Source organism: Heteronotia binoei, chromosome 5, assembly GCF_032191835.1.
Source record: "Heteronotia binoei isolate CCM8104 ecotype False Entrance Well chromosome 5, APGP_CSIRO_Hbin_v1, whole genome shotgun sequence".
NCBI lineage: Eukaryota > Metazoa > Chordata > Lepidosauria > Squamata > Gekkonidae > Heteronotia > Heteronotia binoei.
The window spans coordinates 71,611,759-71,628,612 of NC_083227.1; the positions used below are offsets into that span (position 1 = coordinate 71,611,759).

The 16,854-nt window shown below is 41.2% G+C and overlaps 1 protein-coding gene across 6 annotated transcripts in view; it reads left to right on the top strand.

Annotated features, from left to right (window-relative positions):
* Positions 1 to 16,854, top strand: part of GRM7 (glutamate metabotropic receptor 7) — an 870,101-nt gene that overhangs the window by 611,527 nt on the left and 241,720 nt on the right. For 4 of the 6 annotated variants that reach the window (XM_060239599.1, XM_060239598.1, XM_060239595.1 and 1 more), the window contains exons 6-7: positions 1,152 to 1,352; positions 8,693 to 8,832. In XM_060239599.1, coding sequence (XP_060095582.1) covers positions 1,152 to 1,352; positions 8,693 to 8,832 — 341 coding nt within the window. The remainder of the gene's footprint in view (positions 1 to 1,151; positions 1,353 to 8,692; positions 8,833 to 16,854) is intronic. The other 2 variants (XR_009555438.1, XR_009555437.1) reach the window with 1 other exon arrangement.

A 16,854-nucleotide genomic window follows, 5' to 3' on the forward strand; every position in this document is an offset into this window, starting at 1 on the left:
AAGTTGTCCTTGAAAGGGCAGCTGCTGTGTGATCTCTCTCAGCCCCACCCATCTCACAGGGTGTCTGTTGTGGGGGAAGGAGATAAAGGAGATTGTAAGCCGCTCTGAGACTCTGATTCAGAGAGAAGGGCGGGGTATAAATTTGCGGTCTTCTTCTTCTTCTTCCTCTTCTTCTTCTATCTCTGACAGATGCTCTTTCAGAACTATTTCCCAAATCCAGTTTTATTGTTAAGCATTTCTATTGTTTTGAAATGTGTGTGCCTGAAAAACATTGTTTCATATTAATGAGACTTAAAACAGCATCATCTCAGAGAACTGACATATACTTCTTCCATAGGGTTTGGGAACAGCAGGGGTTATTGAGAAAGTAGAAGTTAAGGGAAAATGGCCTAAGTTTCTGCATCACTAATGAAACATTTCAGTGACATTTCATGAATTCAGATGAACTCTTTTATCCCTTTTGGAACAGACAAAAGGAAAACCACATGAATTGCATACATACCATGCTTCCGCAAGTTGCAGTAGGCTGGTTAACCAAATTCTCCTGAGCACTCTTCACTTTGCATCAGAAATTACTCTTTCCTTCTTCAATCGGGCCATGTCTTTCAATTAGACTCTGGGATTAGAAAAGCGAGCACACCATGAGACTTTAAAATAGCAGCTGTGCTTTGTTTTAAATGATTTCTCCTCATTCAGACAAATCTCATTTGCTACATGTTGGATTCTGCTTCAGGGTTTTGAAAGGCACAGACATGAAAGATTATGGATTTTGGTACTCTAGGTGTCTTCATTTAAAAGGGGGAGCAAAAGTTGAATATTTGAAACGGGAACACATGAAGAGTACATACTTAGTACACCACAAGGGTTTAGTCCTTAGCATTTTCAATTTTTGTGGGGGAGGAGGAGATCTCAGGTACCTTAGAACCATTGTCAACTGGATGAAGTCAAAGCAGTCTTAATGAACCAGATATCTGCCTCATTGTAAAGAAGTTCCATATATTAAAACAACGAACCTCCCCAGATACTATTAAAATGCTCTTTCTCCCCCCACTCCCAGTTCATTTATTTCACTGGTATTACTTGAAAAGAAATGACATCTCAGCCATCAGAATAGTTCTATTTATGACTACCTTGTCTGTTTGAATGTGCAGGACAGGAGAGAATTGGGAAAGACTCCCACTATGAGCAAGAGGGTAAAGTTCAATTTGTGATCGATGCTGTTTACGCCATGGCTCATGCCCTCCATCAGATGAACAAGGATCTGTGCACTGATTTCTCTGGTGTCTGTCCAGAGATGGAACATGCAGGGGGCAAGAAGTTGCTGAAGTACATACGCAGCGTTAACTTCAACGGTGAGTCCCTAATCATTTTTTACCCTAAAAAGTTGTTTTGAGTTAGCAGATGTTTCAATTAATCCTGCACTAGCCTTGAAATACATTTAATGCAAAGTAAAACATGTTGCTTTTAGTGAAACTTACTTCTAAGTCACTGCTCTTAAGATGTTTTGCTTGAAAGAAACCTACAGATCAAACACACATCTTATTTCAACCAGATATTTAAGTAATAAGGTTGTCTGAAATGCATGAATGGGTGATTTCATCATGCAATAGATCCAGATTCAATCTGTGCCCGTCCCAATTTAAAAAAAATGAAAAAACCATGTACCAAGGCCTGTTTATGACCTTATGTCTAGACTAAATTGGTACTAAACATTGGACTAGACAGACCAGTGACCCCAGCATAAGAAAGCTTTGTATGTTCAAATAAACGTTTAGTAAGTATCAGTTTTGCCCTGACCTTGACAATGCAGGCCAGCCCAATGTTGTCAGATCTCAGAAGCTAAGCGGGGTCAACTCCGGCTAGTATTTGAATGGGAGACTTCCAAGAAATCTGCAGTCGTGATTCAGAGGCAGGCAATGGCAAACCACCTCAGAAAGTGTCTTGCCTGGAAAGCCATAGGGGGTCACCAATTCCAGTTCCAAAAACTTTTATTGGCATAACCATAGGGGGTCACTATAAGTCAGCTGTGACTTGACGGCAAAATAAAAAAGAGTAACAATTTAATGAAGAAACCTCTTTTAAGTAACCCACACATTTTTAAAGTTTAAAATGAGAAAGAAGTTCAGCTTGTAGTTTCTATTTTCCCCAATGTCAGCTGCAAAGAGGAGAAAAAATGTTCTCTGTCTAAATTTTAGAATCTTGTATTCCTATTATGTATGTCAGTTTATAAATGGATTTCCTTGTAATTATATATAACTATATGTATGGAAAATGTGGTCAAGTCACAGCAAACTTAGGGCAACCCTGATTGGTTTTCAGGACAAGAGATGAACACAAGAATGTGGTTTGGATCCTGTTACCGTTAGGTGGATCTGTGACTGGCTGACAGATCGCACCCAAAGAGTGCTTGTGAATCGTTCCTCATCCTCTTGGAGAGGAGTGACAAATGGAGTGCCTCAAGGATCTGTCCTGGGACATGTTTTGTTCAACACCTTAAAAACGATTTGGATGAAGGAACAGAGGGAATTCTTATTAAATTTGCCGATGATACTGAATTGGGAGGGGTTGCAAATATAGTAGAAGACAGAAACAGGATACAGGATGACTTTGACAGGCTGGAAAACTGGGCTAAGACCAATAAAATGAATTTTAACAGGGATAAATGTAAAGTTCTGCAATTTGGTAGGAAAAATCCCATGCATAGTTACAGGATGGGAGAGACTTGTCTTAGCAGTAGTATGTGCAAAAAGGATCTAGGGTCTTAGTGGATCATACGCTGAACACAAGTCAACAGTGTGATGCGGTGGCTAAAAAGGCAAATGCAATTTTGGGCTGTATCAACAGAAGTATAGTGTCCAGATCACGTGAAATGATGGTATAATTTTACTCTGCTCTGGCAAGACCTCACCAGGAGTATTGTGTTCAGTTTTGGCCGCCACATTTTAAGAAGGATATAGACAAGCTGGAACGGGTCCAGAGGAGGGTGACAAAGATGGTGAGGGGTCTGGAGACCAAGTCCTATGAGGAAAGGTTGAGCTGGGGATATTTAGCCTGGAGAGGAGGTGGCTGAGAGGTGATATGATCACCATCTTCAAGTACTTGAAGGGCTGTCATATATAGAGGATGGTGTGGAATTGTTTTCTGTGGCCTCAGAAGGTAGGACCAGAAACAGCGGGTTGGAATTAAATCAAAAGAGTTTTCGGCTCAACAGGAAGAACTTCCTGACTGTTAGAGCGATTCCTCTGTGGAACAGGCTTCCTCGGGAGGTGGTGGGCTCTCCTTCCGTGGAGGTTTTTAAACAGAGGCTAGATGGCCACCTGACAGCGATAAAGATCCTGTGAATTCGGGGTAGGTATTTGTGGGTTTCCTGCATTGTGCAGGGGGTTGGACTAGATGACCCTGGAGGTCCCTTCCAACTCTATGATTCTATGAGAAGCGGTTTGTCATTGCCTGCCTCTGGATAGCAGCTCTGAACTTTCTTGGTGGTGATCCATCCAAGTATTAATCAGAGCTGACACCCTTCTTAATTTCCAAGATTTTATGAGATTGGGCTAGTTTGGGCCATCCACATCATGGCCATATATAATTATACTCATAACTTTAGTTGGGCTTTTTTTTTAGCAGGAATGCCACTCTAGCTGGCTTGATGCCAGGGGGTGTGGTTTCATATGCAAATGAGTTCCTGCTGATCTTTTTGTACAAAAAAGCTCTGGTTGTAACAATGTATAGTAAACGAATTTTGCTTTGGATAAAGATGCTTTCATGCTGTTTCTGGTTTTCTTTAAAAGTATAGTCACCTTGTCACAAAGACATATCTTAGTATGACTTGTTGAAGTCTTTGTTCTTCTATTTATAATGGGTTTCTTATCTGAATGGATTTTATGAGATGGCTAAGGGACAGATATCTTACAAATTCTAATAGGTACTCTCTCTTAGCTAGAATTCTTTTAGTGAATGGACAGCTGGGATTGTGCACCAAGTGAGAATATATAGGTAATTCATTTCTGGAGCTGAAAAAAATTAACATTTTGTATTGCTTCCAAATATGAAGGACCTCCCTCACCAAGAAAAGAAGAAGAAGCAAAACTCTTACCTAGATCCAAGGGCTAAGCATGTCAACTGGAAAAATACATATTTTTGGAAATATAATATGCCTTGCCTTGATTATTTAAAAGAATATTAAGCAGGAATAATTGCATTAAATCAAAACATTACCTAAGTAAATTCAGAGGAAGGGAATGTATGTTAGAAGATATAGCAAATGTGAAGCAGTTGTCTGGTCACTCAGTCAACCACTCAAGTACATTTAAGTGTGTAGTGAGACAAGGAAATAATGAATGGAAGAGCAATGGACATTTGATGGGCTAATCAGACAACTATATCATTATACAACCTTATTTAATGGGTTCAATTTGTATACTACTTGCTGGAACACATCTGTGATTTGAGAATGGATTGGTTGTTGTTCCATCATGAAATATTTTTAGGCTTATTTTATTTTTAATATATTTTCTTACTCATAATAGTTATAATAGTGCTACTTGCCCTATACAGTTGCCCAAGTTGCAATGAAAGGAGATGGATTGTTAATTTTTTTCAGTCTGTCTAGTGGAAAATACCAGCAGTTTAAAATCACTCTCCATCTTTCATTGCATTATTCATTGTATAGAGTTCATACTTAAAAAAAAAAGACATTTGTCCGTGTAATTCTAATAATAGTTATGCCCTTCACAGGGCTGGTGTGTCTATTAGGCAGCTTGAGGCAGCTGCCTGGAGTGCGGCCCTGGGGAGAGGGCATCAGTTTTGACCCTCCCACCTGCCCTTGCCTCCAAGGCAAAGATAATAGCAAGCTCAGCGGCCAACACTGCGGGGCTTCTGGCTTCAGCATGCATGCACACTGCTCGCTTGCCATTGCTCCACCCCACATGTCTGTGCTTCCAAGCACAGATGCAAGGGGTGAGGCAAAGTTGTGCTTGCATGGTATTGAGGCTGGAAGCCCCACAGAGCCACTGTTGAGCTTGCCCTCACCAAGGAGGTGAGGAGTGGTGGGGGTGCCTGGCCTGGGGCTCTGGCCTTGCGCTGGTACCTCAGCTCCAGCCCTTTTAAAACCATTGAGTTCAGTCTGTTTAGTTGGTTGAAGTAAAAGTTGTAATGGAATGAAGGCTGAAATAGAAGGGCTTCGAGGCTCTGTATTCTGGAAATCCCTTACCATGGAAAGTAAATAAGGATTATACATGTAATAAGCCTTTTTTTGGGGGGGAGGGGGTCCCCAGGGTTTTTTTTGTAGCAGGAACTCCTTTACATATTAGGTCACACACCCCTGATGTAGCCAATCCTCCAAGAGCTTATAGGGCTTTTCTTACAGGACCTACTGCGAGCTCCAGAAGGATTGGCTACATCAGGGGTGTGTGGCCTAATATGCAAAGGAGTTCCTGCTACAAACAAGCCCAGGTCCTGCTGTCTATCCTTCTCTTTGCCTTCCTCCTGCTCTTATCTGCCTGTGTCCTCCTTAGCATTGGTGGTATTTACTGAGAAGGAAGCTGTCGCACATTCAGGGACATAATTAAGGTGATGGTGGGGAGAAGGAGACTTCCACAAATGTACTCTCTATTGCCACTAACACTTTGCCTCTGTTGCAAATAGCCTTGAAAACATGGTTCATCCATATGCTTTCCTCAACCCTGCCCTTACTGCCTGCCTCCCCACCACCCCCTGTATCAAGGTTGCTACTGATGGTCTCTCTCAGCTGCTTAAGGAGAGCCGATTAATTATTTGTGGCAGCAACTTCAGGCTGAAACTGGTTGGTGTGGGAGCAGAGAAGAAAATAAACAATAAACAGAAGTGGCTGGTTCTCTCAGACTCCCCTCTCCCTTTTGCAAATACAGTCTTCTCCATACCTGTGAATCCCAGCCAGAGCCATCCCTCCCCCCCCAAAAAAGCAATGTGTTTGTGTGGGGGGGTACCCATCAAGGTACTAGACAGTTGGAGCAAAATATATCTGCCTTGAGGGCAGTTGGAATTTGTATTCTTTCTTCCTCCACACACACAACAGTATCTTCTGTTTTTTGATTCCTACCTGAGGCATGAACTTCAAATTTTGATATTCACTGCTGTCATTGTTAGCACCAAATTGATATGCAGGGGGAAGATGTTTTACAAGGGCAAGATGGGATAATTTAGGCACCTGGAACTATTGAGCTACACAAGGAATATGTTTTAATCTCTTGCTAATTCCTTATATGCATGCATATACGGATCATCTTCTGTTTAAAAACAAAACAAAACAAAAAAGTGTTGATAACAATTCAATTCATCTCATCCACCCACCTTATCCTAGCACTTTACATGAGCTCACTTTTGGTCGTCTTGTAACTTAACCAAAGCAGTGTGTGGGACTTTCATTGGGTAGTGCAGTAGGACTCCCAGTAGCTATGGATACTGCTGTAAGCATGTATGTTAGTTTCCCCAGATGTTTCCAAAAGTATTCAGGTGACTGGAAGGCCTGTGTCTGCACCTGATGGTAGACCTTTCCCCAACTCCAGTAGGGAAAAGAAAGAGCTAGTTTTAAAGCAGTACTATATGAACCTGTTATCTACTGGACATTATTTTGGGCTTGGATTGCTCAGCCACATTGGACATTATTTTGGGCTTGATTGCTCAGCCACAAAATCTGTTGACTAGGTTCTGTTGACTATTTCTTAGAGGTTCTGGTCCTGATGCTAGTCCCAGTACTAGGCAGGCAAAGTTGTTCTCTTTGGAAACCTCTTTCCTCAGTAGGTTGGTAGAAAAAAATGGGGGGAGTAAAATGGCAGCTATCAATTAGGGTTGCCAAGTCCAATTCAAGAAATCTCTGGGGACTTTGGGGGTGGAGCCAGGAGATATTGGGGGAGTCATGAGCAAGGTTGGAACATGTACAATAGAACTCCAAAGGGAATTCTGGCCATCACATTGAAAGGGATTGCACACGTTTTCAATGCCTTCCCTCCATTAGAAATAATGAAGGATAGGGGCACCTTCTTTGAGGGCTCATAAAATTGGCCCCCCTGGTACAATCCTTTTGAAACTTGGAGGGTGTTTTGGGGAAAGGCATCAGATGCTATGCTGCAAATTGGGTGCATCTATCTGAAAGAACATCCCCCCCCAGAGCCCCAGATACCCGCGGATCAATTCCCCATTATTCCCTAGGGGAATCGTTCTCCATAGGGAATAATAGAGTGCCCAGTAGACATTTCCCCCCCCCTTGCTTTCTAAAGCTTTCTAAAGCAGGGGGAGGGCCTCCAAACGGGGAATCCCCTGCCCCCTCCCTCTCTCTCACACACACACACTTACTGGATCTGGTTCCTCCACAACTTTACTTGCTCTGAAAATGAAAGCAAAACAAACGGTGGGTCTCTGCTCTGATGAAACTGCTGCTGACCATTCCCCATGAAGTGCTTCCTTTTTCCTGCTCAACTTTAAAGGCACACATTTTAAAAACGGACCTGCTTGCAGGTTTTTAAACCTGCCGGAGCTCTAGAGATACATGGTGACTGTGGGGGCGGGGATTTCCGCCCCCCCGCCGGCCAGCTGGCTGGGGGCAGGGGGAAGCCTGTAAAACCAGGGGATTCCTCATTGGGACCTGGGGATTGGGAAGCCTACTATCAATGTTGCAGTATCATTACCAGCTGTGTAACCAGAAGTGATCTCACTCCAGGATTCACCCCAAACCCTCTTTTTTACCATAGAGTTTCAAGCGAATCCTAGAGCATCCTGAAATTCAATAACATCACTTCCTGTTATGCAGCTGGAAATGATGTTGCGGTGTCAATGGACACCATTTGGGTAAGTCTTCCCCAGTTTCCCTTGGCAGGCAACCCTACCTGTTACTAAGCATAGTTTAAATATTTGCAGCAGCAGCAAATGTTACACATTGTATCGAGTTAACATTTTACAAAAGCATGCCATTCAATTTTTGCAGAACACCAAGTGTCCCTGTAAAAGTGCAGCTCTCTATTGCCCTTGGAACCATCCAGATAGGGCTATATAGAGTAGCTAAGAAAAGGATTGCATTTCTGTCTAGGTACTAGCAAAGAACTTCCCCAGATATGACACAAAATTATTCAATTATTTTCTGAACAGGTGATAGAATATGAGCAAGTACAGAAATCTAAGGGAAGGAGAATGCAAGGACAAATTAAGAATAGGTCTCTTCTGTTATTTTTCCTTCCCTGAAGCATGTTGATTAAGAGCATATTCTGGAGGAGGAAGCTATTTCTGGACGCTAGTCAAGATTCACTAGACCAGGGCTGTCTTCAGATGGCAGTATCTCTCTGAAGCAGATGGGATGTTTTCGGGGGGAGGGGGGAGAAAATAATTTAGAAGTTCCATTTACAGCACCAGTTTCCACTGAGGAATTCTCTTGTGTGGCAGAAGGCAGCAGCCTCATATTTTCTGTTGTCCAGAAGACTAGACTGTTGCAGGGTTCTATTTTTAATTTTCTTTTCCGTGACTGGACATGGGAGCCATGTCAATTAATTGCAAACTGACAGAGAAGAGTATGCTATATATTCTAGGGCCTGTTTAAAATGTAGCAGTGATGGCAGGCTTTAGATAGTCCAACCTAAACTCTTTTTAGCCTCAATGAAACATAAAGCAATCATAGCAAACTGATGGCCTCTTTCTCTCTTTTCTTTTGCTTCACTTCCTTCCTTAGGCAGTGCTGGCACTCCAGTGATGTTTAATAAGAATGGGGATGCACCGGGACGTTATGATATCTTTCAGTTCCAAATAACAAACACCAGCACCCCAGGTTACCATTTGATTGGCCAGTGGACAGATGATCTGCAGCTCAATGTGAGTCCATTTCACTATGTATTTTGTTGCATTCATAGCTAGACAGTAATGAGAGAAATGACTATTGAGCAAATATTTAATGTTCATGTATGTAACATGCTTGGTCGTTGAGGAGAGATGAATCCCAGTTATGTGAAAATCTATCACATGTCCTATTTGTTTGACAAAGTTGGAATATGTACACATCTTAAATATACTGCATTCTTGTACATCAGTATTTAATATTGCTTAGGGGTGGGCAGCTTCTTTGATGGCATTAATGATTCTTGTTGACATCTTCTGGTTTATAACCTCAGTCTAAGCAAAAATCATGGCAAGTTCACCAGAGCTCCTATTGCATATGTTGGTGATTGTTTAAATCTACTATCTTTTTGTGCCTTGACTAAAGCCCCATTTACAGGTGTGTGTGTTAGTTTGGCTGGCAACTTGAATGTGTGTAAAATGACCCATGTGGTTTGAGTAATGTCTACCAACAGCATAAGCAACACCATGCCCTTCAGAAATCTGTCCCTTTCACTGTGTGTAACCATGCCAGGAAGCTAAACCACATGGAACAAAGTCTTTATATGTAGCAGGACTGGCATTGGAACATCTATGGAGGCAGCATTAATCACAATGGGTGATGGTGCATCTAAGTAGAGTCTAAAATTTAGATCTTGCTTTGATGTTTTCTTGCTAGCATACTTGCAGCAGCTCCTTTGTTCCCATGTCACTCAGTGGATCTCTAAAGAATTCTATCTTAGCCAGCAACCATGTAGACGATGTGGACAAACCCTTCAAAGCAAATTTACTTAATACATTCTTAAATGTAAATGAAAACATATTGACTCAGTGCTAAATTGAACTGAGAGGGTGACCTTTCCTCGTTTGTTATGATTTATATTGGAGTTATACAGTTTGTCATGCCATTCTTGTACTGTGAATGTTATAGAGCAACAGCTTTCTTACTGAAATATGAGGAAAGCTGATGTAATAAACTAACATTGCAGTCCTATGTGCACATTCCAGCTCAGGAGGTTTCAGTGGGACTCACCTCTGAGTAAACACGCATTGGATTGGGCTGTAGCTCTCATTATCACTGACTGGTCTTGTCAGCATGGCTTTCTCCGGATTTTAATGGTGGTTGGATGTGTTACACAACTTAAATGAACAGATGTCTTAATAGAAACGTATTGTGCAACACTGAAATTCTGGGATTTAAAAGTATTCTTATAAACAGGAAGCTGTACTCAGTTTAGGAGAAAAATGTCTAGAATAATTCTATTTCTAGAATAATTCTGAAATAACATCTGGCTAGCCTGCCTTCCTTCCTTCCTTTCTTTCTTTCTTTCTTTCTTTCTTTCTTTCTTTCTTTCTTTCTTTCTTTCTTTCTTTCTTTCTTTCTTTCTTTCTTTCTTTCTTTCTTCACTCTTGATATTTACTCCATGAGATAAATATATGATTGCTTGTGTCCCAGCCTCTCCATGACTTCTAGATTTCAATGTAAAAAAAAAAAAATCTGTCCAGTTACTCACCTGTTTGCATGTCGTATAATGATTTACATATCTGCCAAATTGTTCAAATCATGCAGTAACATACGTAGATGAAAATGTAATATTATTTAGTGAAATCTAATCATTTTTGCTGGTCTGATATTGATAATACATAGGGAATAATAGTAGGTAATGGGGGAAGGGAAGGGGGGAGAGATCATCATTATTAGTTAACCATGACAACATTAGAACACTGTGTTAGAGTAGGCAGAGTTCTGCAGATTTATTCTGCCAATATGTTGCTCTAATTTGTCATTTTGGAATCCAAGGCAAAATGTTGCTTTGAGACATATGTGTTTCTTAATATAGAATCATACAGATTGAGAAATGATTCTCTTGAGTTGCTTGCTATCCCAGCACAAATTTGGGTGAATCAAGGATACGAAGCAGATACTTTTTGAATATGTGCAAGTGAATGGAACACTAAAAGCACGGTATTATTGTTGTTGTTGTTGTCATTATTGTTATTGTTAATATTGCTATTGTTATTATTATTTGTCACAGTCAAATATTTGACTGTTAGATGGTGTTCTGCAATTCAAGAGCTAGCTAAGTCCTTGAGAATTGCAGATGTATCTTTGCACAATTCTTGCTATTCCAAGCAACGCTGTCTTCTGGAGTGAAGCTGGTATTATTAGTAGTAGTATTAGTGTTTAGAATTCCATTTCATCCAAGAGGGTGTGTGCATTAAAATGGTACAACAGCAACTTTGTAACATAATGAGAAACAATAGACTCTACCTTAGGTTTTAATTACATTTGAATCATCTCATGTAATACCATATATTGTGCATAGCATGAAAAAGTGCTATGCACAATATATGGTATTACATTCAGACTATTGATCATTGACCATGCTATATGTCCCTGTATTTTTATGATGATATTCTGTTTTAGTTTAGCATTTTATTATACAGAAAAATTTTTCATCTGGTGATTGATTGCACACAATATTCAGTTGTATGGTATCATCCAGAAGTCAAGTTCCTCCCCCCTCAGCCATCATATCCATCTTCGGGCACTCCCAGGCCTCCCTACCACCTCTCCAGCAGCTAATTTGATGCCTCTTGCCATTGCTGGACTCCTGAAAGCTGGCACTGCCATCATCATCCTTGGATAACACCCCATACACAGTCAGTCACAAGCTGTTGGCAGCCAACTCTGCCAGAAGGCTCTTGGACAGATGGACTGCTTGTCCCATCAGGTGTGGTATCTGTCACCATGGCATTCTGAGTGGAATGGGGTATGATTGCTGTGGATTCCTTTGAATATGGGATGGGCAGAGCAATAACCTTGAGTATGCGGCACATTTCATTAACAGGCAATATATTTAACTAACCAATATACAATACATCAAGAGATGATTCAAGATAGTCATGGTGCTTAAGTGTTACGATAATTGTCCTTGTCTAAATTACCTTTACCAAATTTAGCCATTCTGGAAGCAGCTATGAATGAAACATACAAATAAGCTGCAGCTTCCTTAGCTTTATAAAGCTCCTATGAGAAAAAGTCTTTAGTTAAGAACTCAGCCACTAAGATACATTCAATAAAATTCCTTACATCTTTGGTACTACATGTCATTAAATATATTGTATCAATCATACTTTGAGCTTGAATCTCCCTGGTTCAATATGCTAACTGAAGAATTCAACATCTGATTGTTACCTTAAGTCAAGACTATCAATGTTCAGGCTCCTCAGACAAAGATTTAATACCCACCACATCCTAAGTTCCTAAGACCCTTCATTTTCCAACACCCTTCACTTCCTTGTAAGCTTCTAAGACAGGGGGGAAATGGGATAGCTAGAGATCTTCTGGGGATATCAGAATCTTACTAAACAGGCAGCTCATAGTGGGGCTTGGACCTTCTGAAGGCTGATTCACTATTTAGGTGCGCAGTTGATCTTGGATTGTTGTCCAGGCAACTTCATTGCTCATTGAATTTGGTCCATGGTCCACCTACCTGGATACCTATTTCTGGATTTGTGCACAGCTTTGTCTCCATTTTCAGGCCTTTGCTGCTGCAGGATAGCAGTGGCTGCATCAACATTAGATTGTAACTGCTTGGAAAGCCATGTATGCCTGTGTTCCTGCTTTCTCATCTATGGAATGGCTGTTTAGATAAGTGTGTAAAAAGTGTCTAAGCTTTAGTTCAAGCTGACAGTACATTGCATCTCCTTTTTATTCTTCTCGGCAGGCTCATTCTCAACATAATACACTACAAGGAATGCCACAGTGTAGGCGTCTAGCTAAACGATGGATGTTACTAGAGTGCAGTTGTCTGAAACTCTTTATTGCAGATATTGATGTGTACTCCCCCCATTACCTGGTCTGGACTCTGAATTTTTCACAGCTTGAAATACTGTGATTGTGTTGATGTCATGGGATGGGGGAGTGTGGCCACATCTCCTCATGGAGGGCAAGTGTAAAATACAAAGTATAAAACACTGGCCTCATGCCCAGCTTGAAAAGCAGAGTTAATCTGTTCTCTGATACTGGGATTTAATCTTATCCTTTTAGTCTGTTTGGATCTTCAGAATTTCTCTCGATCAGTGTTCTAACTTCATTAATATCACCATCATGATTAAGACAACTCTTTCAACTCAATATTATTTCTGTAAACAGTTCTTTTTGGTCTGTTGGTTTTGATCCTCATTTTCACTGTATTGTCAGAATAACTAAGAATGGTATTCAGGAAATGGGGAAATGGACCCATTCCAAGTATTTATTTCCTGCTGTTGTTGAATTTTTAAGCATATCAAGTGAATCAACTCCAGAATGAAAGTCACATTCAGTACTTTTGGCCTTATTTCTGTCCACATTGCCATTCTTTTTTCACTATCTCAACCCATATGCACACATTTCCCATATTCTGTGTTGATGCCATGCATCTATTGAGGTAGGCTATTTCCTAAGCCCTGTTTCCAATTTTTCATCATATAACTGGTAATCTTTCAGAGCATTTTAGGGGTCTTAGCAAATTACTTGGGGAAAGTGGGTCAGTTAATTAAAGGAATAACACTTAATCAATCAGTTCCTCTTGGTAACCATCAGACCAAATGATACTTGGACTATAATTGATGAAGACAGCAATTTACTCTGAGTGAATATCATAGTGAAGTGAATAAGAAAAAATGTATTTCTTTGAAACATACAATGCTGGAATCAGAAGCATATTCTGCTAATGGGACAGAAACATGGGGTTCTGTATAAGTGTTGTCAGAAGAAAGAGTCACTAGGATGTGCAGATCTGCTTATCTCTCAACTTTGCGGTTCTCAAAAGCAGTCATTTTACCAAAGGCACTTAGCATGAGTTTCAGAACAATGGCAGAGTTACCAATGATCTTAGAAAGGTGCCACTCGCTTAGGGTGGCACTGTTAATCTAATTAACTCTGACATATATTCAGCTCTTTAATTGGTGGTTTTTATTCCCCCCCTTATTTTTTTTCTGGATAACAAGTTTTATTAAATTTAACAGGGATTCCCCCCACCTTGCTGAGCTGAAGCCAGAACAGGAACTCCCCCCCCCCTTTTTTTGTTTGTGTCTCTGTTAAACATCTAGCATGAAGAAATGATCTAGTGAACTTGAAAGCTTGCCCATTCCTGTGTGATATTTTAGTTCCTGTTAATCAACTGTTCTTTTAGGGCTTGATTTATCTCCCCCCCACCTCGATTCTTCTTTCAGCAGGCCTGATGCTCAGCCTTCAAACTGCATTTTAAAATATAGAAGCCCCATAGGTATTAGATAAGAAGGAAAATAAATAGAAACCTTCTGGCACCTTAAAAATTGAAGAGTCTTTGTTTTTTGTTTTTTGTTTTAAAAAAACAACAACAGCAGCAGCAGCATGAGCTTTTATCAGCAGGAATCCACCTCATCAGGGGTTCCTAAATATAATCTGGTGATGAAGTGATCTGGAGTCCCTGAAAGTTGATGCTCTGATGTGGCTCCCACCTGGTAAAATAGTCTTCCTGACAAGGTTCCCACACTTGCAGCATTCCACAGAATGTGTAAAATGGAGTTGTTTGGATGGGTATTTTTGTTAAGGGAAGAGGGTTGTAACTCTGGTTATCCGTGAAAACATCTAGGGACTATTTTTATTATATTGTATCATTTACTGGATGTATTGTACTGTTATTATCTTACTCATCTCTGCATTTCTAATACTAATTGGTCATCTTGTAGGCATGCCAGCCTCCAGGTGGGACCTGGGGATCCCCCAAAATTACCACTTATCTCCAGACTACAGAAATCAGTTGTTCTGGAGAAAATGGATGCTTTGGAGGGTGGACACTGTGGCACTACCCCACTGAGGATTCTGTCCTCCTCAGGTTTCATCCCCAGATCTCCAGGGGTGCGATTACACGTCACATTAAAAGCGGGTGTGCAGTGCTCCAATTTGAACCACTGAATATTGATTCGATGCAGGGCTGATCAGACGAGCATCTAAGAATTCGACTCGTCCTGATATTGTCTTGTTGTTGAACAATCAGACATATTGAATGCTATCACAGTCTTTTCTTGGAGCATGCACACAACCAATCAAGCAGATTCAAAGTTGTTTCACTCTCATTCAGTTGCTGAGCAATCATACGGTGATTCCTGCCATGGTGTTTTCCTTAAACGTACACCCAAACATTGGGAGGTGGGGAATCAAATGTTGCTTCAAAGGGGGGGGGGAGTTCTGGGAATTAACATTGCCGATTCAAACTAGGGGACTGCCATGAACTACTTTTCTGAAAATGGGCAGTGACAATGATATCTGGAAATCATCCACATTGAAAAAAAGATTGTTTTTTCCCCCTGTTCTTCCACTCACGTGGATTCTGTGTTGATCGGAGAAGCAGAAACCTCACCTCAGATTCCCAATGATCTGGTTGTGCACCTGTCCCCTGGAACTTTTTTTTTTAAAGTGGGAGGGGCAGAAGGCGGATGCCAAACATCTCAAGGGGCAGTATCCCGCATGAGCTGTCCAAACAGGAATAACCCGAATGTGTCCCGCTTCTGCGGGAAAGGGCCAGACTTTCTCCAATGTCTAATAATGCCAACATCAAACCAGGGCAAGTTGGGATGCTGACTCGTTGCATTCGAGGGACAGATGTGGTTGTCTGGACATGCTAGTAAAATACGAATGGGAATTGTGTGTAAGACGGAGCTAAAGGCGCATGTGAACGCATCCCGGGAGTTTTCCAACCTGGATCTGGCAATCCTGCTTCTGTGACAGGGACAGATTAATGTGGGACCCTTCTTCTCGACCAGAAAGGGCACAGCCTAAGGGAAGTTGCTGCTTGAAGCAAAAGGATGGACAAGCAACTCTTAGAAGCCTGCTCTGGAAGGCAAAGCATGTTCAGGTGGGGCTGGAGTGGATTAATAACCTTGGGGCAAGCTGAGATGGAAATAATGAGCAGCTGGGAGTGGATGTGACAGTAGGTAAGCTAAACCCACATGGTTGTTATGGCAAGCATTAAAAACAGCAAGGAGGGAGGCTGGATATCAAGGAGAATGTGTTAGCCACTTGTATGAAGACTCAGGATAAACAGCTTTTACAGAACTGTCTTGAGAGTCTGTTGTGTGCTTGGAGAGAAGAAGACCAATAGTAATTAGGCCTTGCTAGAAGTTGCTTGTCATGTCTTCATAAAAGGTGTTTATGTATTTTTTGTTTTGTTTTGGATTTTGCAATGGATCAACATGGCTACCTACCTACAAGCCTATCTCCATGGCATGGAGATAAATGTCATAACATAAATACAATCTAATTAAGTTTATGTGTTAAAGGGATAGGGCTTTTCTTAAAAAAAATCTAGGTTGTTGGCAACCCTATCTACAGCTTTTTGCTCTGAAAAGATAACTCACTTCTGTGTGAAGACTTTTGTCTAACAAATGTCTTCATGGTTATGCAGTGATACACCATTTTTTGGGGGGGAGGGGCAAATGTTTCATTGAAGTTCTACTGACTTTGTTTCAAAACAGTGATAAAAATAGAAATAATCTTGGATTTTTTACCCTCCAGTAAGCAAGATTTAAAGGTAAAGGTAGTCCCCTGTGCAAGCACCAGTCGTTTCCGACTCTGGGGTGACGTTGCTTTCACAACATTTTCACGGCAGACTTTTTATGGGGTGGTTTGCCATTGCCTTCCCCAGTTATCTACACTTCCCCCCCAGCAAGCTGGGTACTCATTTTACCAACCTCGGAAGGATGGAAGGCTGAGTCGACCTGGCTACCTGAAAACCCAGCTTCCACCGGGGATCGAACTCAGGTTGTGATGGCTTAGTTTCAGGTGGGTGGGGCTGGAGAGGGCTCTCACAGCCAGAGCTATGGCTGACCCAAGGCCATTCCAGCAGGTGCAACTGGAGAATCAAACCCGGTTCTCCCAGATAAGAGTCTGCACACTTAACCATTACACCAAACTGGCTCTCCTGTACTCAAACTTTGTTCTGATGGCTTAGTTGGCACTGTCTCCCTTCAAGAGAAAATAGGAAATCTAAAAGG